Source organism: Oryx dammah, unplaced genomic scaffold (genome assembly GCF_014754425.2).
Source record: "Oryx dammah isolate SB20612 unplaced genomic scaffold, SCBI_Odam_1.1 HiC_scaffold_10, whole genome shotgun sequence".
Classification (NCBI taxonomy): domain Eukaryota; kingdom Metazoa; phylum Chordata; class Mammalia; order Artiodactyla; family Bovidae; genus Oryx; species Oryx dammah.
The window spans coordinates 30,760,830-30,787,433 of record NW_024070194.1 but is presented as its reverse complement, the minus strand read 5'-3'; the positions used below and the strand labels follow the sequence as shown (position 1 = coordinate 30,787,433).

At 43.1% G+C, this 26,604-nt stretch overlaps 1 protein-coding gene across 1 annotated transcript in view; it reads right to left on the bottom strand.

Moving 5' to 3' along the window:
- Positions 1–12,412: 12,412 nt before the first annotated feature.
- The window catches only part of TMC2 (transmembrane channel like 2), a 107,993-nt gene continuing 93,801 nt past the window's right edge, over positions 12,413–26,604 (bottom strand). Inside the window, exons 16-19 of the mRNA XM_040247310.1 lie at positions 19,921–20,046; positions 16,564–16,642; positions 15,392–15,503; positions 12,413–12,799 (exon numbers count right to left, since the gene is read on the bottom strand). Coding sequence (XP_040103244.1) covers positions 12,582–12,799; positions 15,392–15,503; positions 16,564–16,642; positions 19,921–20,046 — 535 coding nt within the window. The 3' untranslated portion in view covers positions 12,413–12,581. The remainder of the gene's footprint in view (positions 12,800–15,391; positions 15,504–16,563; positions 16,643–19,920; positions 20,047–26,604) is intronic.

Sequence of the window (26,604 nt, the reverse complement as noted above, 5' to 3'; positions counted from 1 at the left end):
CCAGTTCTCCCATCACTTCTCATAAAATCTACTAAAACCCCAATTTTTATAAACCCAGCTACTCTGATTCATTTCTAACATTAACTTACACACATAGACAGAGCACTTCTAAAACTGAGTTTCATTTCACATGGTAAAACAGTTATGTGTTCTGTTTTTCAGCTTCCAGTGGCAGTAGATAGACGGTTTACTGATTAAATGTTGAAACCTGGAAAATATGTTCAGTAGATAAACCTGCCAGTTATTGGTATCTTGGTTGTTTTTTTTTTTTTTTATTTAAACAGGGTTGCTAAGAATCTTTCAGGTTTCCTCTGTCCTCTTCAGGTCTTTTGAAAATGGCAGTGGGGTTTGTGGGAGCACTCTTATATCCTAGTTGCAGGGGAAGAGGCGGGATTTCTCAGTTCTCTGTGCTTAGTATCTGGTGCTGTGTCTTGGGACACCATCAATCCCTGCTATAAAATGGCTGCTTTGGACTGGTCCCTGGACCTGTACACTTTTGTCCTCTGAGCCACACTGATCTTAGCCAGATACTTGAAATCTCTGAGCTGTATCTTCTTATGTCAGGCCTCTATTGGTGGAAATACTCCTCACTGAGGCCTTTGTGGTCTTTGGGGTCACCTGTCTGCCATGTATAGGCTGGGAGGACCATGCTTATTACCAGAGGAACTTTTATCCTAACCCTTTGCTCATGAAGGACATCCCTGGTGTCTCAGACAGTAAAGAATCTGCCTGCAATGCAAGAGATCTGGGTTCCTGGGTTGGGAAGATCCCCTGGAGAAGGAAATGGCAACCCACTCCTCATGAATGCTCTGTAAGCTTTCCTCTGATGCACTGACCATTGCATTGGGTTGAGTGTGGGACCTCTAGAGCAGGGGTCAGCAAACCATGACCCTGGGGACCAAATCTGGCTTGTGGCTTATTTTTATAGGACCTCAGAGCTAAGAATGATTTTTGCATTTTTAAAGGGTTTTAATTTTGGGGGTGTGTGTGTGTGGCAGAGACTAATGTGGCCCACAAACTCTCAAATATTTATTATCTGATAATTTATGCAAAAGGATTGCTAGTCCCTATTCTGAGATCAGATGAGACTGGGTGTTTTCAGGGTCGTATGGCTGTCCCTGTTCTTGGAGGTAGGCAGTTTCATCTGTGCCATGTTTGGGGGACATGGCAGAAGTGAACAGATAATGATATTTGTAGAAATGAAAAACTTGTTGAAATTTAAAAGAAATGCATTGACTCATTAGCAGATTAGGCATGGTTTAAGAGAGGGTTAGTGAACTGGAAGATCTAACCAAATAATTTATTGAGAATGCAACAAAGATAAAGAGGTGAAAGAGCAGTTAGGAGATGTGGAATAAGTCTAGCCCAGAAAGCAGGAAGGATATTAGTGAGAGTTCTCTTCAGAGAAACAGAAGCAATAGCATATAGCTATAGATACAATGAATGGGGCTTCCCTGGTGGTTCAGAATGGAGTGAAGAATTTGCCTGTAGTGCAAGAAACAGCGGGTTTGATCTCTGGAGGATCAAAGGATCGGGAAGATCCCCTGGAGGAGGGCATGGCAACCCACTCCAGTATTCTTGCCTGGATAATCCCATGGGCATAGGAGCCTGGCTGGCTACAGTCTATAGGGTCACAAAGAGTCAGATGTGACTGAAGCGACTTAGCATACAAGTACATAGATAGATATAGATAAGAGGAAATTTATTATAGGAAATGGCTCACATATTTGTGGAAGCCAGGAAGTTCCTCAGTCTGCTATCTGTGGGGGAGAACCAGGGAAACTGATAATGTTAATTCAGTTTGAACTCAAAGGCCTGAGAATAGGGTTGAGGGCAGCTGATGTAGGCCCAAGTCTGATACTGAAAGCCTAAGAACCCAGAGTGTCCGAGGGACAGGAGGAAATGGATGTCTCAGCTCAAGCAGAGATAGAAGTAATTTGCCCTTCCTTCACCTTTTTGTTCTGTTCTTGTTCTCAGTGAATTGGTTGATGACCATCCATGTTTGGGAGGGCCATCTGCTTTACTCAGTTCACCAACTCAGATGCTAATCTCTTCCAGGAACACCCTCACAAACGCAACTAGAAACAGTGTTTTACCAGCTATCTGGGGGTCCCTTAGTCTAGTTGAGTTGACAACGTAAAATTAACCATCATCAGGAGGAACAATATTTGAATAGCTGGTGGATGTAGTTTCCCAAGAACTGATGAAAAACACTGAGCCAAAAGGTATGGGAATGCGTCTCAAACAGGATAAAAAGAAATCCAGGCTTGTACCCTTATAATAAACCAGCAAAACACCAAGAACAAAGAGAAGATCTTGAATACATATTTTAAATAATTCAAATTTATAATGGTCACAGATTGTTCAGGATTTCTACTTTCTTGTACCATTTTTGTTAGTTTTCTGGGAATTTGTTCATTTCATATATTTTGTTGTTAGTCGTGTCTGACTCTTCATGACCCCATTGACTGCAGCACACCAGGATTCCCTGTCTTTTACTATCTCCTAAGTTTGCTCAAACTCTTGTCCATTGAGTTGGTGATGCCATCCATTTCATCCTCTGTTGTCCCCTTCTGCCTTCAGTCTTTCCCAGCATCAGGGTCTTTTCCAGTGAGTCGGCTCTTCGCATTAGGTGGGTAAAGTATCGGAGCTTTAGTTTCAGCATCAGTCCTTCCAATGAATATTCAGGATTGACTGGTTTGATCTCCTTGCTGTCCAAGGGACTTTAAAAGTCTTTTCTGACACCACAGTCCAAAATCAATTCTTCAGCACTCAGCCTTTTTTATGGTCCAACTCACATCCATACATGACTACTGGAAAAACCATAGCTTTGAATATACGGACCTTTGTAGGCAAAGTAATGCCTCTGCTTTTTAGTGTGCTGTCTAGGTTGGTCATAGCTTTTCTTTCAAGGAGTGAGCATCTTAATTTCATAGCTACAGTCACCATCTGCTGTGATTTTGGAGCCCAAGGAAAACAAAGCATTTCATCTATGCTTTCACATTTTTTAGTATAGATTTGAATAGATTTTTTTATGTTTTGTGTGAGAAGGCAATGGCACCCCACTCCAATACTCTTGCCTGGCAAATCCCATGGACGGAGGAGCCTGGTGGGCTACCGTCCATGGGGTCGCGAAGAGTCGGACACGACTGAGCGACTTTACTTTCACGTTTCACTTTCATGCATTGGAGAAGGAAATGGCAACCCATTCCAGTGTTCTTGCCTGGAGAATCCCAGGGGTGGCGGAGCCTGGTGGGCTGCCGTCTATGGGGTCGCACAGAGTCAGACACTGAAGCAACTCAGCAGCAGCAGCAGCAGTGAAGCATATATAGCTGTGATCTTTTTTATCCTTAATATTTATTTTTACCTTATTTTCATCATTCTCAGAAACTTTTAAATTTTATTTTCCTTTTCAAACATTGAACTTTAGATTTTGTTGATTCTATTGTATGTGTATTTTTTTTTTACTTTTATTCTTGTATTTGTTATTTCCTTCTACTTGATGGCTTTATTTTGCTGTGTTTTGTTTCTTAATATGGAAGTTGGTTCTTTGGTTTAAAAATTTCTCCTTCAATATGCATTTCTTTCTAGATACTTCTTTAGCTGTATTCACTAATTTGGCATGCAATACTTTAATTATAATTCAAATCAAGTTTATTCTAGTTTCCATTATGATTGCTTCAAGGACCCACACGTTGTTTAGATGGGTATTAAAGGGTGAAGTCCTTGCTTTCCATTGCTGCTTTCTAAACATTATTTCCTCTTTCTCTGAGAAAACCCCCAGCCACCCATTACTGCCTGGTAGCATTCCATTTCGAACTGGGAAGGATTGTACTTTTTGGATGAGGAGGCAAGATGCTATTGATCAAAACAGTTTTGGGGTCTCTAAGCTGTTGTACTTCCTCATCTCAGATTTACTATCCTGATTGTATTGTTCCAGCCTCTGTCAGTATCCACCTAGTTCTCTCTTTAAGTGCTGGTGTGGCCGTGACAGCTGGCATCATTTTATGTGTGTGAGGCCCAGGGACTCATTTGTAGTCTGCAAACACCTCACAGACAGGAAGCTTGAACTTGGGGGGCGGGTGGGAGGGTGCGTGGAGAAATGAGCCTAAAGCTGCATCTGTTCATCTTCCCAGAAACCTAATTAAGTCATGTAATTCAACTGGTCTTTTTTGGGCCCCTGAGAACATAACTAAGTTTTGAGCTAGTGGGCATCTTGAAGACTACGTGGTCTAACATCTTTTGTGGATGAGGTATCAGCTGTAATGATGTTCAAGAAGCTACAGAATCAGTTTTTCCATTCCTTAGAAAAAAAAAAAAAGTTTTTATGTGCCCATTGTATGCCAAATATCTTTGTAGGTGCTGGGGGTACAGTAGTATACAAAGTCAAGTCCCTGCCACCGTGGAGTTTACATCCTAGGAGACAGGAAATTGAGTAAATATGTAGTACATACTTGGTACCATAGATGTTCGTACATGTTAAGGAAGGTTGCATTGAGTCCCTCAGTGGAGGGGCAACATTTCGAGCAGAGATGTGGAAGGATGATGAAAGCAGTGATAGTACGAACCCATGGCCTCTTCATTCAGAGACTTCACTAGCCATGTGCTAAGATGTAGCAGTGTGGGAGGCTGACCAGGGTTCCTGAGGAAGATTTCAGGGGCAGGAGGTAATTTAGGTATTCACAGAAGGGTGTGTAGGTCATTTAGAGATGGAGGGTGGAAAGAGTTGAAAGCCAATCCAGAGAGAAGAAACTCCTGGAGGTGTAAGAGATTCATCCTGCTCGGTAGTTGGACGAAAGACTGAAGGATCTAACATGAAAGATCTAGAATGTATGAAGCCTTGAATGAAGGCCAGGGTGAGGGGCTTGGGCCTGATGACTCTTACTCTCCATAAGGCAGTGTTTGAGAGCAGACTAGTTTGGAGCTGATGTGCGAAACATTTCCCACCGAGTTCCAGCTGTGGAAATGGCTGCAGGTCTGAAGGAGGCTACTGGCTTGCCAAGTGTGCTCCAGGCTCAGTGTTAAAAAGCCATGTGGGCCTTTCTTGTCTCTGTGTTCACCCATTGGGAAGGATAATACACTGCAGCATCTCTTCCTCTTTTATTTAGCCTGGTGTATGGCTCACTGTGTCATTTTGGTGTAATTAAGCCGGAGGTTTTACACTGAGCAGTGTTAATGGGCACTTACGGAAATGAATGTGCTATTAAATTCAAAGGACTAGGCAGAGCTTCAGGAAAGGAAATTACACAAAACAACCACAGGATGGCAGCACTTAACACTCATTTTCTGAATTTTTCACATCAAATTTCAAAGGCGTCTGGGAATTCCCAGGCCAAATAAACCCTGCAACATTCTTTGGTAACGATTTATACATATTTGCAGCATTTCTTTACAGAGACACATAAGAATGGGAAGCCTTCTAGAAAGATCATTTAGGAATACTGGGTAAAAGTTTTAATCAGTCAATGCTGTTTGTGTTCATCACCTGAGCCTGAGGATATTTGATCTTACCAGGCCTATGATGATATCTGTTACTTGTTGAGAACTTAGTCTAACGCTTGGCACTTAGTCTTATATGTGTCAGCTTGTTGAATCTTCACAGCAGAATCTGGAGGTCACTGTGCACCTGTCCTTAGGTTGCTGCTGCTGCGTTGCTTCAATCGTGTCTGACTCTGCGACCCCATACACGGCAGCCCACCAGGCTCCTCCATCCATAGGATTTTCCAGGCAAGAGTACTGGAGTGGGTTGCCATTGCCTTCTCTGGTCCTTAGGTTAATTCCTGATATATTTTGTTTTATTTCTAATATCATATATGCTTTGTATTTGTGCTGTTTTTTGTTTCTTTGTCCTCCTTTTTCTTAGAGGCACTAGTAACCTAAGATCACTTTATTTTTAATTTTTTAGTAACGTATTTTTTCTTTTTTATTGAGGTATAGTTGATTTACAGTGTTGTGTTCAGTTCAGTTCAGTTGCTTAGTCGTGTCCGACTCTTTGCGACCCCATGAATCGCAGCATGCCAGGCCTCCCTGTCCATCACCAACTCCCGGAGTTCATTCAGACTTGCGTCCATCGAGTCAGTGATGCCATCCAGCCATCTCATCCTCGGTCGTCCCCTTCTCCTCCTGCCCCCAATCCCTCCCAGCATCAAAGTCTTTTCCAGTGAGTCAACTCTTCACATGAAGTGGCCAAAGTACTGGAGTTTCAGCTTTAGCATCATTCCTTCCAAAGAAATCCCAGGACTGATCTACAGAATGGTCTGGTTGGATCTCCTTGCAGTCCAAGGGACTCTCAAGAGTCTTCTCCAACTCCGCAGTTCAAAAGCATTAATTGTTCGGCACTCAGCCTTCTTCACAGTCCAACTCCCTGTGAGACTACTGGAAAAACCATACATGACTACTGGAAAAACCATAGCCTTGACTAGACGGACCTTAGTAGGCAGAGTAATGTCTCTGCTTTTGAATATGCTGTCTAGGTTGGTCATAACTTTTCTTCCAGGGAGTAAGCGTCTTTTAATTTCATGGCTTCAGTCACCATCTGCAGTGATTTTGGAGCCCCCCAAAATAAAGTCTGACTCTGTTTCCACTGTTTCTCCATCTATTTCCCATGGAGTGATGGGACCGGATGCCATGATCTTCGTTTTCTGAATGTTGAGCTTTAAGCCAACTTTTTCACTCTCCTCATTTACTTTCATCAAGAGGCTTTTTAGTTCCTCTTCACTTTCTGCCATAAGGGTGGTGTCATCTGCATATCTGACGTTATTGATATTTCTCTCGGCAATCTTGATTCCAGCTTGTGCTTCTTCCAGTCCAGCGTTTCTCATGATGTACTCTGCATAGAAGTTAAATAAGCAGGGTGACAATCTACAACCTTGACGTAAGGTTTCAGGTATATAGCAAAGTGATTCAGTTATATACATGTATTTCAGATTCTTTTCCATTAGAGTTTATTAGAAGATGTTGAATATAGTCTCCTCTGCTATACAGTAGATTCTTGTTTATAGCACTATGTATCTGAGGCTCCAATACTTTGGCCACCTGATGTGAAGAGCCGACTCATTGGAAAAGACCTTGATGCTGGGAAAAATTGAGGGCAGGAGGAGAAGGGAATGACAGAGAATGAGATGGTTGGATGATTCTCTGCGTGAGGGGTATCTTGAGATACAATTTCTCAATGGACATGAATCTGCGCAAACTCCTGGAGATAGTGAAGGACAAGAGAAGCCTGAGGTGCTGCAGTCCATGGGGTTGCAAAGAACCAGACACAACTTAGCAACTGAACAGCAACAACTTATCTGTTAATTGCAAACTTCTAATTTATCCCCCCTTCTCCTTTGGTAATTATAAATTTGTTTTCTATGTCTGTGAGTCTTGTTTCATAAAGAGGAGGTTTATTTGCATAATAATTTTTTAGACTTCACATATAAATGATGTAATAATATGATACTTATCTTTCTCTGTCTTAGGGTGCTAATCTCTAGGTCCATCCATGTTACTGCAAATGGCATTATTTCATTTTTTATGGCTGAGTAATATTCCATTATATATATATAGATAGATAGATAGATAGATAGATAGATGTGTGTGTGTGTACTGGCTCCTTGTATTGGGAGCATGGAGTCTTAGCTATTGGACTTCCAGGTAAGTCCCTACCATATCTTTATCCATTTATCTGTTGATGGACCTTTAGGTTGCTTCTGTATCTTGGCTATTGAAAACAGTGCTGCTATGAACAGTGAGGTTCATGTACCTTTTGGAATTAGAGTTTTTGTCTTTTCTGAATACATGCCCAAGAGTGGGATTGCCTGATCGTATGGTAACTCTTTAGTTTTTAAAGGAACCTCTCCATAGTGGCTGCACCAGTTTATATTCCCAAAAATATTTCAGGAGGGTTCCTTTTTCTCTATACTCTCTCCATCACTTATTATTTGTAGACTTTTTGATAATGGTCATTCTGACAAGTGTGAGGTGATACCTCATTGTAATTTTGATTTGCATTTCTGTAATAATTAGTGATGGCACATCTTTTCATGTGTCCATTGGTCATCTGTATGTCATTTTTGGAGAAATGTCTATTTAGGTTTTCTGCCCATTTTTTGGTTAAATAGTTTTTTTCTTTTTTTCTTGATATTGAGCTGTATGAACTGTTTTGGTATTTTGGAAATTAATCTGTTGCTGACTGCATTGTTTGCAAACATTTTCTCCCATTCTGTAGGTTATCTTTTCGTTTTGTTTATGGTTTCCCCTGCAAAAGCTTTTAAGCTGACTTAGGTCCCATTTGTGTATTTCTGCTTCTGTTTGCATTACTCTAGGAGATCAACCCAAAAAACTATTGCTGTGATTTATGTTAAAGAGTGTTTTGCCTATGTTTTCCTTTAGGGGTTTTATAGTATCTGGTCTTACGTTTAAGTCTTTAATCTATTTTGAGTTTATTTCTGTATGTGGTGTTAGAGAATGTTCTAGTTTCATTCTTTTACATACAGTGGTCCAGTTTTCCCAGCACCATTTATTGAAGAGGCGGTCTTTTCTCCACTGTGTATTCTTGCCATCTTTGTCGCAGATTAATTGGCCATAAGAGCAGGGGGTTGCTTCTGGACTATCTATCCTGTTCCACTGATGTGTATGTCCGTTTTTGTGCCAGTACCACGCTGTTTTGATTATTGTAGCTTTGGAGTATATTCTGAATTCAGGGAGCATAATTCTTCCACCCCTGTTCGTCTTCAAGATTGTTTTGTCTATTCAGGGTCTTTTTTTTTTTTTCCATATAAGTTAAAATTTGTTTTTGTTCCAGCTCTGTGAAAAATGCCTCTGGTAATTTGATAGAAACGGCACTGAATCTGTAGTTTGTCTTGGGTAGTATGGTCATTTTAACAATATTGATCCTTCCAATCCAAGAACACTGTAGATCTTTCCATCTGTTTGTGTCATCTTTAATTTCTTTCATCAGCGTCTTATAGTTTTCTGGAGTACAGGTTTTTGCCTCTTTAGGTAGGTTTATGCCTAGGCATTTTATTCATTTTGATGTGATTGTAAATAACCTAAGGTCACTTTAAATTAAATTTTCCTTTTCAACTTTTTAAATATTTATTTATTTTTTGTTTATTTGGCTGGGCTGAGTCTTGGTTGAGGCACATGGGATCTTCAATCTTTGTTTCAGCATAGTTTCTCTCTGGATAAACTAAACAGAATCTTTATTTGAAGCATGTTGGATCTAGTTCCCCAATCAGGGATCAAACCCAGGCCCCCCTGCATTGGGAGCATGGAATCTTAGCCACTGGACCACCAGGGAAGACCTCTTGAGTTTTTCTGACACACAGCTGGTATGGGGATTTTTGATTCTCTGCGTGAGGGGTGTCTTGAGATATAATTTCTCAAAGGAGATTTTTGTCTTCCACTTTCTGCTGAGGTCAGAATAGACCAATGTCCCTTTCTGCATGGCAGGTTTATTCCTTATTGTCCCTTTTACAGCATATGGAACTTTGTTGTCCCAGCTTTGGGTGGGCTCTACAAAGCATATCTGAATTGAGGGTCACCAGTGTAGTGGGTGCTGTTGGTACCCTGCCTAGGTTCCTACTGGCTGGTGCGTCACTTCTCGTTTCTGTGAGTATCTGAGTCATGGGGCAATCAGGTGTCCCCCTTGATCTTCAGCAGGAGTGTGTTTTTACTTATATGCTTCTTTGTATAATGGGCCTGTTTATGGACACTAACCATGTAGATTCTTAGAAATGAAAGAATCAGCCTTCAAAAATAGTGTCTAACAGAAAATTTCAGTGTCTGTTTCATTTCCCTCCAGTAAGGAATGTGCAGACAAACTAAGGTAATATCGGTAAGATAACAGTTGTAGTTCTCTGGATAAACTATTAAATAGACTTGCTAGTTCAATCAGGCTTTCCTGGTGGCTCAGAAGGTAAAGAATTTGCCTGCAAGGCAGGAGACCTGCGTTTGAACCCTGTGTCAGGAATATCCCCTGGAGAAGGAAATGGCTATCCACTCCAGTGAAAAGCAGAGATAGCACTTTGCCAACAAAGGTCTGTATAGTCAAAGCTATGGTTTTTCCAGTAGTCATGTACGGATGTGAGAGTTGGACCATAAAGAAAGCTGCACACCTAAGAATTGATGCTTTCAAACTATGGTGCTCGAGAAGACTCTTGAGAGCTCCTTGGACAGCAAAGAATCAAACCAGTCAGTGCTAAAGGAAAACAGCCCTGAATAATCATTGGAAGGACTGATGCTGAAGCTGAAGCTTCAATACTTTGGCCACCTGATGCAAAGAGCCAGCACGTTGGAAAAGAGTCTGACGCTGGCAAAGATTGTGGGCAGGAGGAGAAGGGGGTGACAGAGGATGAGATGGTTGGATGGCATCACCGACTTAATGAACATGAGTTTGAGCAAACTCTGGGAGATAGTGAAGGACAGGGAAGCCTGGTGTGCTGAAGTCCATGGGGTCGCAGAGAATGGGGCACCACTTAGTGACTGAACAGCAACAAAATTCAAATCATTCTTAGGTGAATTGAGGAAAGAAAGAGAAAGGAAAGAGGGAAGGAAGGAAGGGTGCTCTTCATGCTTGATGATCCCTAGGCTGAGTAGTGAAGCTTTAAGATGGAATGAACTGGAAGATCAGCCCTGAGAAGGCAGAGATGAAACTTCCCTCACACTGTTGTCTAATGAAATGTCCCAGCTATAAAGTCATACCAGATGAACATCCCTTCTCTCTTACCCATGCCTTCTTCCTCTACCCATCTCCCTAGCTCATTTGAAGTTTCCTTTTGCTTGATGGTCCTAGGATCCACCATTAACTAATCCACTGATGGATGTTTTTCAGAAAAGCTTTAGTGTTTTCATGACAGAGATCTGGTAACTATTTAAATTAAGAAACCTGTTAAAATGTGTCCAAAAATTCTTTGACCACTCTTCATTCAAGAGCTGGAGTCTAATTTCCATCTCTGGTGTAAGCTAGACTTGGTGACTCTGTTCTAACGAACAGAAACTGGTGGAACTGATAATGTAACTTTTGAGAACAGGTTATAAGAGGTGTTGTGGCTTCCTTCTTGCTGTCAGATCACTGGGGGGAAGTGAGCTGCTGTGTTGTGAGGATACCTAAGCAGCCCTATGGAGAGGTCAGTGTAGGGAGTAAGCAAGTCTGTGGATGGCCAGCAAGGAACCAACGCCTCCTGTTAGCAGCCAGGAGTGAGCCACTTGTGAATGTATCTTCCAGCTCCCGACAAATGTTCTGATGACTGTAGCCCTGCCTCAGATTGTGACTGCAGTATGCAGAACCAGAATTTCCTGGTGAAGCCAAGCCCAAATTCTTGATCCACACAAACTGTGTGAGATAACAAACGTTTACTGTTTTAAGGTGTTAAGTTTGGGGGATAATTTATTATGTAACAATAGATAACATACATTCCTTCACATAAAGTTATGTATCTGTGGTGGGTGAGTAGGGATATTGGTCAGCCTTGGAAGCCTGAGGGTAACCTCTGGGAGTCCTGGACTGAGACTGGCACACTGCTGATACTTGTCTCGTGCTGGCAAGACCTCCTCAGTGGTCTGGCCTCCAGGGCTGAAGACCCCACGAGACTTCTGCACAGAACCAGGATGTGAGACGCAGGATGTGATCACCAGAGACAAGGCTCTGCACTGTACTCTTTGCAGAACTCCTCCCCCTCCCCCAAACCCTTTACAGTAAACATTCATTGTAGAATTTCGTGCATGAGAAAGATTTTTCTGCCCTGAGCAATATTTTGTTTCCTTCACCAGGTCTTCCCTGATGGCTCAGAATATAAAGAATCCATCTACAATGCAGGAGGCCCAGGTTTGATCTCTGGGTCAGGAAGATCAAATGGCAACCCACTCCAGTATCCTTGCCTGGAGAATTCCATGGACAGAGGAGACTGGTAGGCCACAGTCCATGGGGTCTTGAGTCAGACACAACTGAGTGACTAACACTCTCGGTTAGGTTAGAGGAACCATGCTGCTCTCTCTTTGCCTTGCTGCCAGGGAGGCTCCAGTGCCCTTTTGATGCTTGATGGCATTGGCTCTCTTCCAGCTAGTTTCTGGAGAATCACCATTTTCCCACTCACCAAGGCTGGACTTCATTTTACTTTTATTTTCATTGGCTTCTTGAACCTTTTGTTTACACTGCATCACCCCCTTTGGAATGAAGTGGTTGGTGGTCAGGAATGTGTGTCCCTCTGCAACCTCTTCCCAGTTGGTGGAGCTGGTAGAAACCTGTCCCCACGTGGGCTCCGTGCAAAAAGTCTATGATGGTGATCATGGCCCTGCCCCCTCTTCCTGAATCTGGAGCTGAGGGAATCTGCTGTGAGTGCAGGGTCCAGAGCTGCCTGAGCCAGGACTCTGGGATGGGTAGTTAGTAGGGGGAAGGCTCAGCTCTCCTAAGAGGTGGATGAAGCCATTGTCCTCTTGGTAGCTAACAAGAGCCTGAGACTGGGTAATCAAAGTTCCTACAATCGGTGAGAGTAGAGAGAACATGCACGTGTATGAGAGAAGAGAGGAGGAGAGAATGATTTGGGGAGTGGGGTCTGAGGATCAGCCCTAGGACCATGCTCCATTAGTCCCAGCTGTCAGTGGGGGGGTCTCCAGGCCTGCTTTCCAGAGGTTGACCTCCAAGGATGAGCCTGAGGCCGGGCTTGGCCAGAGTCTGGTCTGACACCAGGGGCCCGAGATACAGGGAGGTGCTGGGAGGCAGGCAGCACAGTCTTGCCAGCAGAACTGGAGGCCCCAGGGCCCTGCGCCTTCTGGTCCAGGGTCTGGCTTTGGCTAGCAGAGTGATGGGCAGTCCCTGGAAATGAACAAGACAAGAATGAGGATATAGGAGATTTTCCTACAGTGTCCTGGTATGGAATTGGAGTTCTTGGAAGCTGCCCTGTGCTTTAGGTAGATTCCAATCCTATTTGGTGATGTGAGAATGGTTGGATCACCTTTGGGCACCTGGGAGCACGTTGGCCCATTCTTGGTATAAACAGCTGTGTTGGAGGAGTATGATCTGCTGGAGAGAGAGCTAGATTTTGAATGCTGGCCTTAAGCTAGACTCTCTGAGCCTGGTTTTGTTGAGAATAAAATCGGAGCTATAATAACAGCTCACAGATGGCTACCAGGGTCAAATATGATGATAGAAAGGGTTGTGGAAACTGGATCAACCCCAGGACAGGGCCCTGCTAATCAGGTCCATTTCCAGCTCTTTGACCTACTTGTTTCCTTCCTTTCCCTAACTCCAAGTTGGGGACAATTACTGGCTTGTTCTTCACCAAACCCAGTTCTAGGACATAGAAATAGACTACATTTCCATTGTGGATAGTATGGCCTGTGGCTGAAGTCCAGGCTTTGATGGGCACTGTATCCATGTGTGACCTCTAGGCTCCTCCCACTCCCAGCCTGATGCAGGACAGGATGAACAGAGCCAGGGTTCCCCACATCACTACCTGGGAGGAGAGTGGCCATCAAGTGGAAATACCCAATCTGGGCTTTATAGAGTGGTAAAGAATCTGCAGTGCTAGAGACCCAGGTTCAATCCCTGGATTGGGAAGATTCTCTGGAGAAGGAAATGACAAGAGAAGTTAAATGAAGGCAGTGATAGATGCTCTTGGGAGTTTTCCAGGTGAAAGTTTAACACTCTTCAGTTTCCCCCTACATCCTAGTCCCACTGATGTGTTCTGATAGCCCGTTCATTAAAAAAAAAAATCAAACAGTGCAATATTGATTTAATCAGCATAAAATCGAAAGAGCTTCAGATCTGTAATAAAAAATTCAAAAATTTGGAGAGGAGCAAACTTTAGATCAGCAGCCAGTAAAGGGGTACAGGAACCCTGGGACTCTGGGGCCATGAATGGACCACTGTCAAACCAATGTTAGTTTCTTGCTTTCTCATGGAAAATGTTTTATAAACCTATTTTTTCTTTTCCATTGATGTTCAAATACATCCATCCATTTTTTGTCTTTTTTTTTGTTGGTGGGGATATGGCAACATAATGTCGCATTTACTCCATTTCCTACCCCTTGTGAAAAAAATCAGGTGAATTCAAACACTTTCTTCAGGTCCATGATAAATACCAACCACTCGCTCTGCTGCATTTCATCTCTGAACCAGCTGTGGACAGACTGCAGCTGATCTTGCTAAGAAGGCTGTAGCTTTGAAATGCCTTCCTTACATTTTTGAGACTCACCAGGAATAGGTTCTATGTTCACACAGACTTCTTGTCCCCTTCTTGCAACCCCCACTTGTTCATGGCTTATTTTAATACCTGTTGCTATTCCAATATCAATGAGCGTTTGCTAGGAATATCCACACAGGTGCCGTTTTTCCTCCTGACTTGCTTCCACAGTCACTCTCTGCACTATTGCATCTGGGGAACTGAGGGTTTTCACCTTTGGGGAAATACTGCTATGGGGCTAGATTCCTCTTGGTTCTGTTTCCTGAAGTCTTGCCTATACGTTATAACGGCAGCAAATAAATGGTAAGTAATTTCCGTACTATAAATTCTAACTCACTCCTAAACTCTCAGCAATTTCTGGTGCATCTCATTCAATTTCCACATGAAAGGTCAAAATTACTGCATACTGATACTTAAATTTTGATACAGGGACAATCCTTGGAAAACAAGAACAGCTCAGAGACGGTCTCTTTCAGTTTGCTTTCCTCACTGCCGAAGTAGAGGTGGTCTGTGATTACTCCCCTTTGAAGCTCTGTCACACCTTTGGAATGTGTGTGGCCCTTCCTCACCATGTTATTCTAGTTGTTCTAGTGCTTCTTGTCTTTTAAGAGAATATGAATTGGTTCTGGTGGGAGTAGCAGCGGCTAGATGCAAATGTCCCTATTTCTTCTCTTAAAAAATGCTCAAAACAGCGCAGAAAACAAATAGCTCCTCCATCCCTGGCAGCAGCGTTCCATATAAGCCAACCTCAGGGCATCTTAAAGGGATCTGGGTGGGACACCAGGCATGCTCCTACAGTGGTTTAAGTGGCCAGATACTAAAGAGGATATGACAGAAATGATAGATCTGGAGTGAGATGAAGGCAAAGTCACTTCAGAAATGAAGAAATGATGAAGAACCATCACCATAGAAAATGTGGCACGAGACTCAGAAATGAGGGAAACAACCCTGGTACTTCCCCATTTTACAGACAGTCCTCCTCCCGCTGGTTCCAGGAAGTCTGTAAGCACTTCACATGCATAATCCCACCTCATTTGCACCACCCTGTGAGGTTACCTACGATTTGCTCTTGATTCTTGCTTCTATTTGCCCAACTTCATACAGCTAGTTAGAAGTTGTCAGAATTCTGACTTCAGTCCCACATGCATCTGATTTCATAGCATTTGCTCTTTTCACTTTCCATGTCGCCTTGTAAAAAGTAATCATCGTGAAATAGAATATACCTTCTTTGGTGAGCTGGGTGTCATTTTTGGAGTTGCTTTTATCCGTGTCCTCTGAATCTCTGGCTGTGGCTCTGCCTTTGACAGATTTATGGCTCTTCTCAACTTCACGGAGCTGCAGGGAAAAAACGAATAGTTGGTCCTGGCCAGGGAAATGGGTGTTTTGAGTTTCGGACTCCAGGATGGTGAGATCCAGAGGGCAGCCACCTTAAATCACTGGTTCTTGTTCTCACTGCTGGTCAGAGAGGGCACCCAGGACTCAGGTTTGCATAGCATTTGAAGGGACATCTGGCCAGGGGAAGACAGACCCTCAGCCAATCCTGTATTTCAGTGGTTTTCTACACCTGGGCAGGAGGACAGTGAGAGGGGCAGAAGGAAGTGTGGGTGGGGACTGGCAGTGAGGCTGACTTGAGATTAGTTCCAGAAGAGAGGGTGAGAAAGCAAGAACAGGGCTTAGGGAGGGTTGGGGTCCAGCTTTTTCCACGTTAAAGAGGTGGGGGTGGGTGTTGTGAGAGCAGAAGAGTCAAGGTGTCATCAGATGTTGAGAGAGGCTGCGCTAGTGTGGACGGGACTCACAGAGGCTCCTTAGGCCATGGGGCCCAAGCACTATGTCGTTCTGACAATGCTGTTTTCTTGAGTATTTCTAGTACTTGTTTTAATCAGTAGGAGTTATTGTGGGTACTAGTTTTATTATGTTTGAACACTGGTTTAACCCATTGACTTTTTCCTGTTCTTTAGCAACTGCTCAAAATTTAAGTTGTTGAAAGAAAGTGAAGTGGTTCAGTCATGTCTGACTCTTTGTGACCCTATGGACTATTGCGTGCCAGGCTCCTCCATCCATGGGATTTTTCAGGCAAGAATACTGGAGTGGGTTGCCATTTCCTTCTCCAGGGTGTCGTTCGTTCCAACCCTGTGATCGAACCCCGGTCTCCCGCATTGCAGCCAGACTCTTTACCATCTGAGCCACCAGGGAATCATTACTGTTATGTATTCCCAGTTACCCTCAGAATATAAATGGGTGTCAATGAATCTCTCAAGGCTGCTTCCTACCATACAGAAAACTTGGGGTTTGGTTTAGAAGAAGGCCTTTAAAGAACACAACTTGGCTTAAAAGGTGAATTAGCAAAAGCCAAAACCATACCATTTTGTTTAATGAAAACTCCCGACAGACTTACTGCTTGGATTTTCTTTCTCAGCTGGGCATTTGCTCGAGAAAGGCTTTTGGAAACTGAGTTCAAGTAGTAGATGGCCAGGCTGCAAGAGAAAAGAATGCTCCAGGAGTACTGTGATCTTGGAAAATGATGAGAGCTGGACACCTTACCTCGGAATCATAGCTGGCTTCTGGGAGTAGGTGACCTACTTTGCCTCTGGGCAGGGTGGTGGGAAGTCTAACCATTGTAAGTTCCCCACCTAATATCAAGAAGGTCTTGGATATCCCTGTTCTCTCTATTTTATTGAACACAATTTTAGTTCTCTGAGTGTTTAATGAAGGTTAGCTAGAGGAATCAGTCCCCTTCTTGGAAATCTGAAGAGGCAGGGGAGAGGCAGTGTTTCTTGTCTGCAGGAGCAGCCTGGGTACCAGGCTCTGTGCCATTTGGATCCCACTCCACATCTCCATGGTTTTGATGAAACCCTGTAAAGAAGAAATGATGACTTCCATCTTTAAGGGTCAGCATCCCGGAATGCAGAGAGTTAAGTCATTTGCCCAAGGCCACCTTATCTGTTAGCACGTGTCAGAGGCCACATTTGATGCCAAAGCCCTTTCCACAGTCTTCAAATGCAGAGGGAGGAGAGAGAGGTGCTAGGTGACCTGCTCCAAGTTTGCCTAGAAACACAACTGCATAGACCCTGAAGGCCCTCCCCCAGGGTACAGGGACAGGAATGTCTGTCCTGGACTTGTGGTTTTCAGAGGCCAGCCCCCGCTGGCTGACTGGGTGTCCTTAAAGCTGTAGTCTGGTTTCCCTTTCATGGGACCTGGGATTTGGGGTTATGACCTGGATGTACCACTTGAGAGTGAGGGGCCACAAAAGCCTGGGATGCCTCCTGGACTAGGTGCTCTGACAGCTTGTCCTTATCTGTCTCTTTTCTTCCTGCCTTTCAAGCCTCAGCTGCCCAGCTTGGGTCTTCTGATCCTTGCCCTGGGGCTACCCTGAGCCACTTCAGCAGGGTCCAAGAGCTCTCTTGCAGGCAGAAGGGAGGAACTACATTGCCTTTGTCAGAGTATAGGTCAGAGGTGTCCTGTGAGCCTCTTCAAGCAAAGACTCAGAGGACTATGGGTGATGAGAGGCCAGAGGGAGGACAGGTGAAGGGACCACCATCTGTTGGGAAGGCGCCCAGCAGGCTTTGCCTGCTCTCCTCATTCACAGCCCAATTTTTAGGGAGGAACTGGCTGTTTCTTTTGAGGCTGTTTCCAAGCTTAGCGTTTCCCTGTGCAGCCTGCAAGGTCAGGTTTGGCATTTGGGTTGCAGCATTTCCTCAGGTGGTAGTCACTACCATGTCAACCTTCCCTCACATTCAGACTAGACACAGAGGATATTTGAAACCAAGGATGTAAGGGAATATACCTATTTTGGAGAGCAATTCAGCACTGTCCACAAAGATTGAAGAAACACATACCTATGACCCAGCCATTCCACTTCTGGAAGTCTGTTTTAGAGAAAACTGTGTACAAGGAGACATATATAAGGAGAACATTTGCAATAGCAGAAGAGTGGAAACAACCTATCTATGCAGAGAAATGGGTAAATTATGGTTTATTCATATAACTGATAAAAGCAATTTTCACATATTAAGGTTTGGGGAAGTCATTCTGGCTTAAAGATGAGTTAACTTGAATTTTATGCTAACTGAAATAGCCTGTTTGTGGCCCATGAAGCATATATTACATCTGCTTTCTTTGTTTGTTTTCTCCTCTTGGCTTATAGGATCTCAGTTCCTGACAAGAGATTGAGCCAGGGCAATGAAAGTCCAGAATGTTAACTACTAGGCCACCAGGGGATTCCTATATTAGCTTCAATTATGAAATAAAAGGGTGCATTGACTAGAAGTGAAGAATGTCCATGTGAAAAATAAAGATTAAATTTCTCCTTCCCTAGGATTCCAGTTCCAGTCCTCCTTCAATGGTAAGACTCCCTTCCCAGGCGCCAAGGCCATACTGACTCATTGTGTATGTGCTGATCTATTTCTTTTTTTTTTTGAAACCTCGAAGGAATGTATCCCTGATTTGTTTAATGTTCTTTGTTCTGATAAGATATAAAACTGTGCTGAAAACCAGGATTCTCTGGAGCAGCTTCTCAGAGTTATCTAAGAGGCTGTCTTCTGGGATATAGTCTTCAGTTTGGCTCAAATAAAATCCTTTTCTCTTCCTATTATAGATTGTTTATTGATTATTTTTGAGACACAGTGGAACACAGAAGAGTCATTAAAATGTGTGTTCATGTATCCACATGAGAAAGTCCCCCAAACATAATGTGAGTGAGGAAAGCTGTGTAGTCTGAACCAGTCATGAAAAATTTTATAACTCAGAAGCAATAGTACATACATGTGATTAAATGGTTCAGATTGAAAATGATTAAAATTAATCCAAATAGCAGTTACATTTGGAGAGGGAGGGAGAGAGAAAGATTAGGTGGGCTTGAACTGTAATGTTTGTTTCTTTTAAAAAGAGACCAATTGGAAGTAAATATTGCTAAATGTTAACATCGTTTAATCTTGTGATCTTGCACATGATTGTCTGCATATGTCTGTATGTTGGGAATATTTCATACTGCCCTCTTCCTTCCTTGAACATTCATTGCCTTCTATGCCCCAGCCATGGAGCTGGTACTGGGGACATAGATCACCAAGCCCACTCACATGTTCAGTCTGTGAGGATGATGGTGACAAATGTACTGAATGCTCTCGGGTACGGGGTGCTCTGCAGAGAAATCCCGTGAGCCCAGTGGGAACGGGCTGCATCAGCCTCAGCTTTCTTGAGGGGTGGGTCTTTGATATTTCTGGTGGACATTTTGGAGAGAGCTGTAGCTGCTGCCAGACTCCCCTTATCCTTGGGCCCTGTCTTCACTGTGTTCCCTGAAAGACATACATTGCCAGTGCTTGATGCCTCCTCTCCAGCCTGCACAGAAATCATTCTGCCCATGGATGCAGCTGGCCCAAACTGCTGGGGAGTTAACCAACACCTCTCCCCTGCCACATCTCCCAGCAGCACTCAACCCGTGATGGATGGGAACTGGTCTAAAATGTCCCGATCTTTCACCCTTGAGCAGGATAACTCAGAGGCACACTGTTTCCCAGAACTTGCATCAGGATTAAAGTCACCACAGGAGTTAGAATGCACCTTCCTGTCCCTTCTCTGTCTTATGTCCCTACACACACTGCCCCCTCCAAGAAACTACTTGCACTTAAATCCTTGTCTGAGGATCTACTTCTGGGAAATCTAGATTGAGAGGGCAAGAAAGAAGGACCTGCCAAGGAAGTCTCAACTGCAAGGGGAGGTCTCCATGAGGCAGGGCCATGGCTCCTGGCTAACTTACAACATCATCAGGATGGCTGGAATGATCAGGCCTGGATTGGCGAGGAAGGCAAAGATCTTGCCCAGGAAGGTTGGGAAATCATTTTCAACTGTCTCTTGGATGACATCATACATTCTGTTTTTCCCACTGGAAAGAGGAGAGGATACATTATAGCATATGTCTTAACTCATATGGCATGAATGACTGTGTCCATACCTGGAGGGTCCAGGTCGCCACTCACCACTGCTCTCCTGGAAGAACAGAGCTCTTCTGCACAGGGACTGCAGTGAATTGACACATAGACATCACTATGTATGAAACAGATAACTAATGAGAACCTACTGTGTGACACAGGGAACTCTGCTCAGTGCTCTGTGGTGATCTAAATGGGAAGGAAATCCAAAGAAGAGGAAATACACGTATACAAATGGCTGATTCACTTTGCTGTACAGCAGAAGATAACACGGCATTGTACTCCAATAAAAATTGGAAAAAGGAAAAAAGCCCCATGAGAGGATGTCCTTAGGTGAGGGCTCAGGGCTGCCCCAGCATCCTGACTCCCCAGCCCACGATGCCTCATGATCTCTCAGACTACCTTGGTCTCCTGTGCCTGGCCCCTTCCTTGGCAAGATGAAAATGTTTGTTTTTTTTCCTTGTGTACTCTCATGGGAGAAAATGGTCTGTGATGTGGCTTAGAGGCCAACATGGAGCTTCCTCTGGGCCCTTGGACTTGGGGGCAGCTCTCCAGAGACTGATGTGATGGACACCCTCATGGTGACTCAAAAATACCTACAGTTAGTCTTCAGGTTGTAATTCCAGGAGATTGATTGCCTAGGGTAGGCTCCTGGACAGTTTACAACAGTAACTTTGATATTCTTTGAATGCCTAACAACCATTTTGTAGACTGTCTTCCATAAATACCGCCCAGAGATTACTGACTGCTGTTGGCTTTTGAATGGTAGTTTGGTGCCAAGAAATGAAATTTGTGTTTTGAAATTCCTGATTAAATCCTCATTTCTCCGTTTATTAGCTGTGGGACACCACAGACAATTTTCTTACCTTCTGCCTGTATTCATACAGTCACTCACCCTGGTAGAGCTGTAATGTCCAATGTGACTATTAAATTAAAAATTCAATATATTAGTCACACATTTCAAGTGCTCAGTAGTCATGTGACTAATAGCTCCTATATTTGAGGAGCCGATGTGGATTTTTTTCCATCTAGTTCTATTGGGTAGTGCTGCAGAGATTTGATATCTTTGGGTAAGATACTGAAAATTTCTCTGCCTTGGTTTCCTCATCTGTATAATATAGTGCAATAATGATATAGTATAATATGGTATTATAAATATAATAACAGCATTTGCCTCAGAAGATTGTTTAGAGAATATAGATGTGAATTCATATGAAATATTGAGGATGGGGCAAAAGTGCCCTGCAAAATGTTGCATCTAGAAGCTTTGCCTTTCTCTTATGTGTCAATTAGGACTGGCCAACAAAGGCCCATGGACCAAATTCTGCTTGTTACCTGATATTATAAGGCCTGGGGGCTAAGAATGATTTTTACATTTTAAAATAATTGGAAAAGATCAAAAGAAGAATAATATTTTGAGACTAATAAAAATTCAGTGTCTGTAAATAAGTTTTATTGGAACACAGCCATGCTCATGTATTTGTGTATTGTCTGTGGCTGCTTTGTACTATAATGGCAGAGATGAGTAGTTGTGCTGGAGATGGCATGGCCGTCTCAATGTTGAGCACTGTTGCACAGCATACTAAAAATTGCAGTGATGCAGCTGTAACATGACAGCATTTCAAGTACCACACATATCACCATATTATGACATTTATTTTTAAAATTACCAGTGCATACCCATTTTCCTGTGTGTAAAAACAAGAAAAGTGGACTTCAAATGGTATGCTTAAGTCACAATAGAGTGTAAATTATTTTTTCATTGAATTATAATGTATTAGATGATGTATCAGTTTTCAGTGATTACTGTATAACAAATTACTACATAGGTGGCTTAAAACAAGACAAACTATTCTCTTACAGTTCTGGAGCCCAAAAAGTCTGAAATGGTTTCACTGGACTGAAACCAAGGTGTTGGCAGGGCTGCTCCCCTTTCCGAGGGAGGCTCTAAGGAAGACTATTTCCTTTCCTTTTACAGCTTTTAGAGATTCATTCCTTGCATTCCTAGGCTCATGGCCCCTTTCTGTTTTCAAAGCTAGCAGGATAAAAGCTTCAAATCTCTTCCTGCTTTCAAAGTCACACCACTTACCTATCTTTTATAGTCAAATCTCCCTCTGCCTCCTTCTAATAAGGACACTTGCTGTTTAGGGCCTATCAGGGTAATTCAGACAATCTCCCCATCTCAACATCCTTAATCAGATAATCAAAGGCCATTATGATATATAAGGTAACATTCCAGGAATTAGGACCTAGATATTTTGGGGAACCATTATATAACCCACCAGTCTGCTCTCTGGGTTCAAAGATTCATACTCATTCTACCTGCAAAATACATTCACCACCATCCCTACATGGTTGAAGTCTCAGCTTATCTAAATATCATGGACTCAAAGTCCCAAATCTCATCATCTAAGGCAGATGGCGTAGGAGGGCCTAGAGGAGCCATCCCATGTTGAAGGTCAGGAAGGGCAGTGGGAGGAGATACCCCTCATCCAAGGTAAGGGGCAGTGGCTGTGCTTTGCTGGAACAGCCGTGAAGAGATACCCCACGCCCAAGGTAAGAGAAACCCAAGTAAGATGGTAGGTGTTGCAAGAGGGCATCAGAGGGCAGACACACTGAAAGCATACAGAAATCTAGTCAATCTAATCACACTAGGACCACAGCCTTGTCTAACTCAATGAAACTAAGCCATGCCCATGGGGCAACCCAAGATGGGTGGGTTATGGTGGAGAGGTCTGACAGAATGTGGTCCACTGGAGAAGGGAATGGCAAGCCACTTCAGTATTCTTGCCTTGAGAACCCCATGAACAGTATGAAAAGGCAAAATGATAGGATACTGAAAGAGGTACTCCCCAGATCAGTAGGTACCCAATATGCTACTGGAGGTCAGTGGAGAAATAACTCCAGAAAGAATGAAGGGATGGAGCCAAAGCAAAAACGATACCCAGCCGTGGATGTGACTGGTGATAGAAGCAAGGTCCAATGCTGTAAAGAGCAATATTGCATAGGAACCTGGAATGTCAGGTCCATGAATCAAGGCAAATTAGAAGTGGTCAAACAGGAGATGGCAAGAGTGAACATCGACATTCTAGGAATCAGCGAACTAAAATGGACTGGAATGGGTGAATTTAACTCAGATGACCATTATATCTACTACTGCGGGCAGGAAGTAGTACTCCCTCAGAAGAAATGGAGTAGCCATCATGGTCAACAGAAGAGTCCTAAATGCAGTACTTGGATGCAGTCTCAAAAAATGACAGAATGATCTCTGTTCGTTTCCAAGGCAAACCATTCAATATCACAGTAATCCAAGTCTATGCCCGAACCAGTACGCTGAAGAAGCTGAAGTTGAACGGTTCTATGAAGACCTACAAGACCTTTCAGAACTAACACCCAAAGAAGATGTCCTTTTCATTGTAGGGGACTGGAATGCAAAAGTAGGAAGTCAAGAAACACCTGGAGTAACAGGCAAATTTGGCCTTGGAGTACGGAATGAAGCAGGGCAAAGACTAATAGAGTTTTGCCAAGAAAATGCACTGGTCATAGCAAACACCCTCTTCCAACAACACAAGAGAAGACTCTACACATGGACATCACCAGATGGTCAACACCGAAATCAGACTGATGATATTCTCTACAGCAAAAGATGGAGAAGCTCTATACAGTCAACAAAAACGAGACCAGGAGCTGACTGTGGCTCAGATCATGAACTCCTTATTACCAAATTCAGACTGAAATTGAAGAAAGTAGGGAAAACTGCTAGGCCATTCAGGTATGACCTAAATCAAATCCCTTATGATTATACAGTGGAAGTGAGAAATAGATTTAAGGGCCTAGATCTGATAGATAGAGTGCCTGATGAACTATGGAATGAGGTTCGTGACATTGTACAGGAGACAGGGATCAAGACCATCCCTGTGGAAAAGAAATGCAAAAAAGCAAAATGGCTGTCTGGGGAAGCCTTACAAATAGCTGTGAAAAGAAGAGAAGTGAAAAGCCAAGGAGAAAAGGAAACATATAAGCATCTGAATGCAGAGTTCCAAAGAATAGCAAGAAGAGATAAGAAACCTTCTTCAGTGATCAATGCAAAGAAATAGAGGAAAACAACAGAATGGGAAAGACTAGAGATCTCTTCAAGAAAATTAGAGATCCCAAGGGAACATTTCATGCAAAGATGGGCTCGATAAAGGACAGAAATGGTATGGACCTAACAGAAGCAGAAGATATTAAGAAGAACTGTACAAAAAGGATCTTCACAACCCGGATAATCACGATGGTGTGATCACTCATCTAGAGCCAGACATCCTGGAATGTGAAGTCAAGTGGGCCTTAGAAAGCATCACTACGAACAAAGCTAGTGGAGGTGAAAAAAAAAGCTAGTGGAATTCCGGTAGAGCTATTTCAAATCCTGAAAGATGATGCTGTGAAAGTGCTACACTCAATATGCCAGCAAATTTGGAAAACTCAGCAGTGGCCACAGGACTGGAAAAGGTCAGTTTTCACTCCAATTCCAAAGAAAGGCAATACCAAAGAATGCTCAAACTACCGCACAATTGCACTCATCTCACACACTAGAAAAGTAATGCTCAAAATTCTCCAAGCCAGGCTTCAGCAATACATGAACTGTGAACTTCCTGATGTTCAAGCTGGTTTTAGAAAAGGCAGAGGAACCAGAGATCAAATTGCCAACATCTGCTGGATCATGGAAAAAGCAAGAGAGTTCCAGAAAAACATCTATTTCTGCTTTGTTGACTATGCCAAAGCCTTTGACTGTGTGGATCACAATAAACTGGAAAATTCTGACAGAGATGGGAATACCAGACCACCTAACCTGCCTCTTGAGAAATCTGTATGCAGGTCAGGAAGCAACAGTTAGAACTGGACATGGAACAACAGACTGGTTCCAAATAGGAAAAGGAGTACGTCAAGGCTGTATATTGTCACCCTGCTTATTTAACTTCTATGCAGAGTACCTCATGAGAAATGCTGGACTGGAAGAAACAGAAGCTGGAATCAAGATTGCTGGGAGAAATATCAATAACCTCAGATATGCAGATGACACCACCCTTATGGCAGAAAGTGAAGAGGAACTAAAAAGCCTCTTAAAAAAGTAAAAGAGGAGAGTGAAAAAGTTGGCTTAAAGCTCAACATTCAGAAAATGAAGATCATGGCATCTGGTCCCATCACTTCATGGGAAATAGATCGGGAAACAGTGGAAACAGTGTCAGACTTTATTTTTGGGGGCTCAAAAATCACTGCAGATGGTGATTGCAGCCATGAAATTAAAAGACGCTTGCTCCTTGGAAGAAAAGTTATGACCAACCTAGACAGCATATTCAAAAGCAGAGACATTACTTTGCTGACTAAGGTCCGTCTAGTCAAGGCTATGGTTTTTCCAGTAGTCAAGTATGGATGTAAGAATTGGACTGTGAAGAAAGCTGAGCGCCGAAGAATTGATGCTTTTGAACTGTGGTGCTGGAGAAGACTCTTGAGAGTCCCTTGGACTGCAAGGAGATCCAACCAGTCCATTCTAAAGGAGATCAGCCCTGGGATTTCTTTGGAAGGAATGATGCTAAAGCTGAACCTCCAGTACTTTGGCCACCTCATGTGAAGAGTTGACTCATTGGAAAAGACTTTGATGCTGGGAGGCATGGGGGCAGAAGGAGAAGGGGATGACCGAGGATGAGATGGCTGGATGGCATCACTGACTCGATGGACGCAGGTCTGAGTGAACTCCGGGAGTTGGTGATGGACAGGGAGGCCTGGCGTGCTGCGATTCATGGGGTTGCCAAGAGTCGGACACGACTGAGACTGAACTGAACTGAAGTCAGATGTAGATGAGACTCAAGAGTATGATACATTTTAGGGGCAAAATTCTTTTCTGTCTCTAATGAAAGCTGTGAAACTAGAAAGCAAGTTTACATGCATGCTCAGTCACTTCAGTCATGTTATTTACTCCCAAAACACAATGGTGGGCCAGCCATAGGAGAGCAGTTGTAGACATTCCAATTCAAAAAGGAGAAAAAGAATGGAAGAAAGAAATCACAATTTCCTAGAAGTTTTGAAATCCAATCAGCCAAATTCCATTAGATTTCAAAGACCTGAAAAAAATCCTTCCTTGGCTTGACATACCTGCCTGCCACTCTGCCTTCCCAGTCCAAAACTCTGGCCTTGGAATTATCCTTCCTTTTTCTTGAAGAGTAGTGCATGTTTCAGCTAAGGAAATTTAATTAGCCTGTTTACTGTCTGTAGAATATTTGGAGTCCAGCAGCTTCCTTTGTTTTGTCTTTTTTCTTCCTCTCTTAGTCCAAGCTGTGTTACTGCTCATAACACATTCTCAAATACCTGGTGGATCGTCTACCCATGTCATGGGAATTCAGTTCACTACACAAGAGAGTCCTACACAGATGATTCCTGGATATTCTGTTTCTGGCTTCTGCTCAGATGGTTGAGAGGATCTGAGTTAAACAACCTTCTTTAAAGATTCTTAAAAGAATCCTCTGTGTGAATGA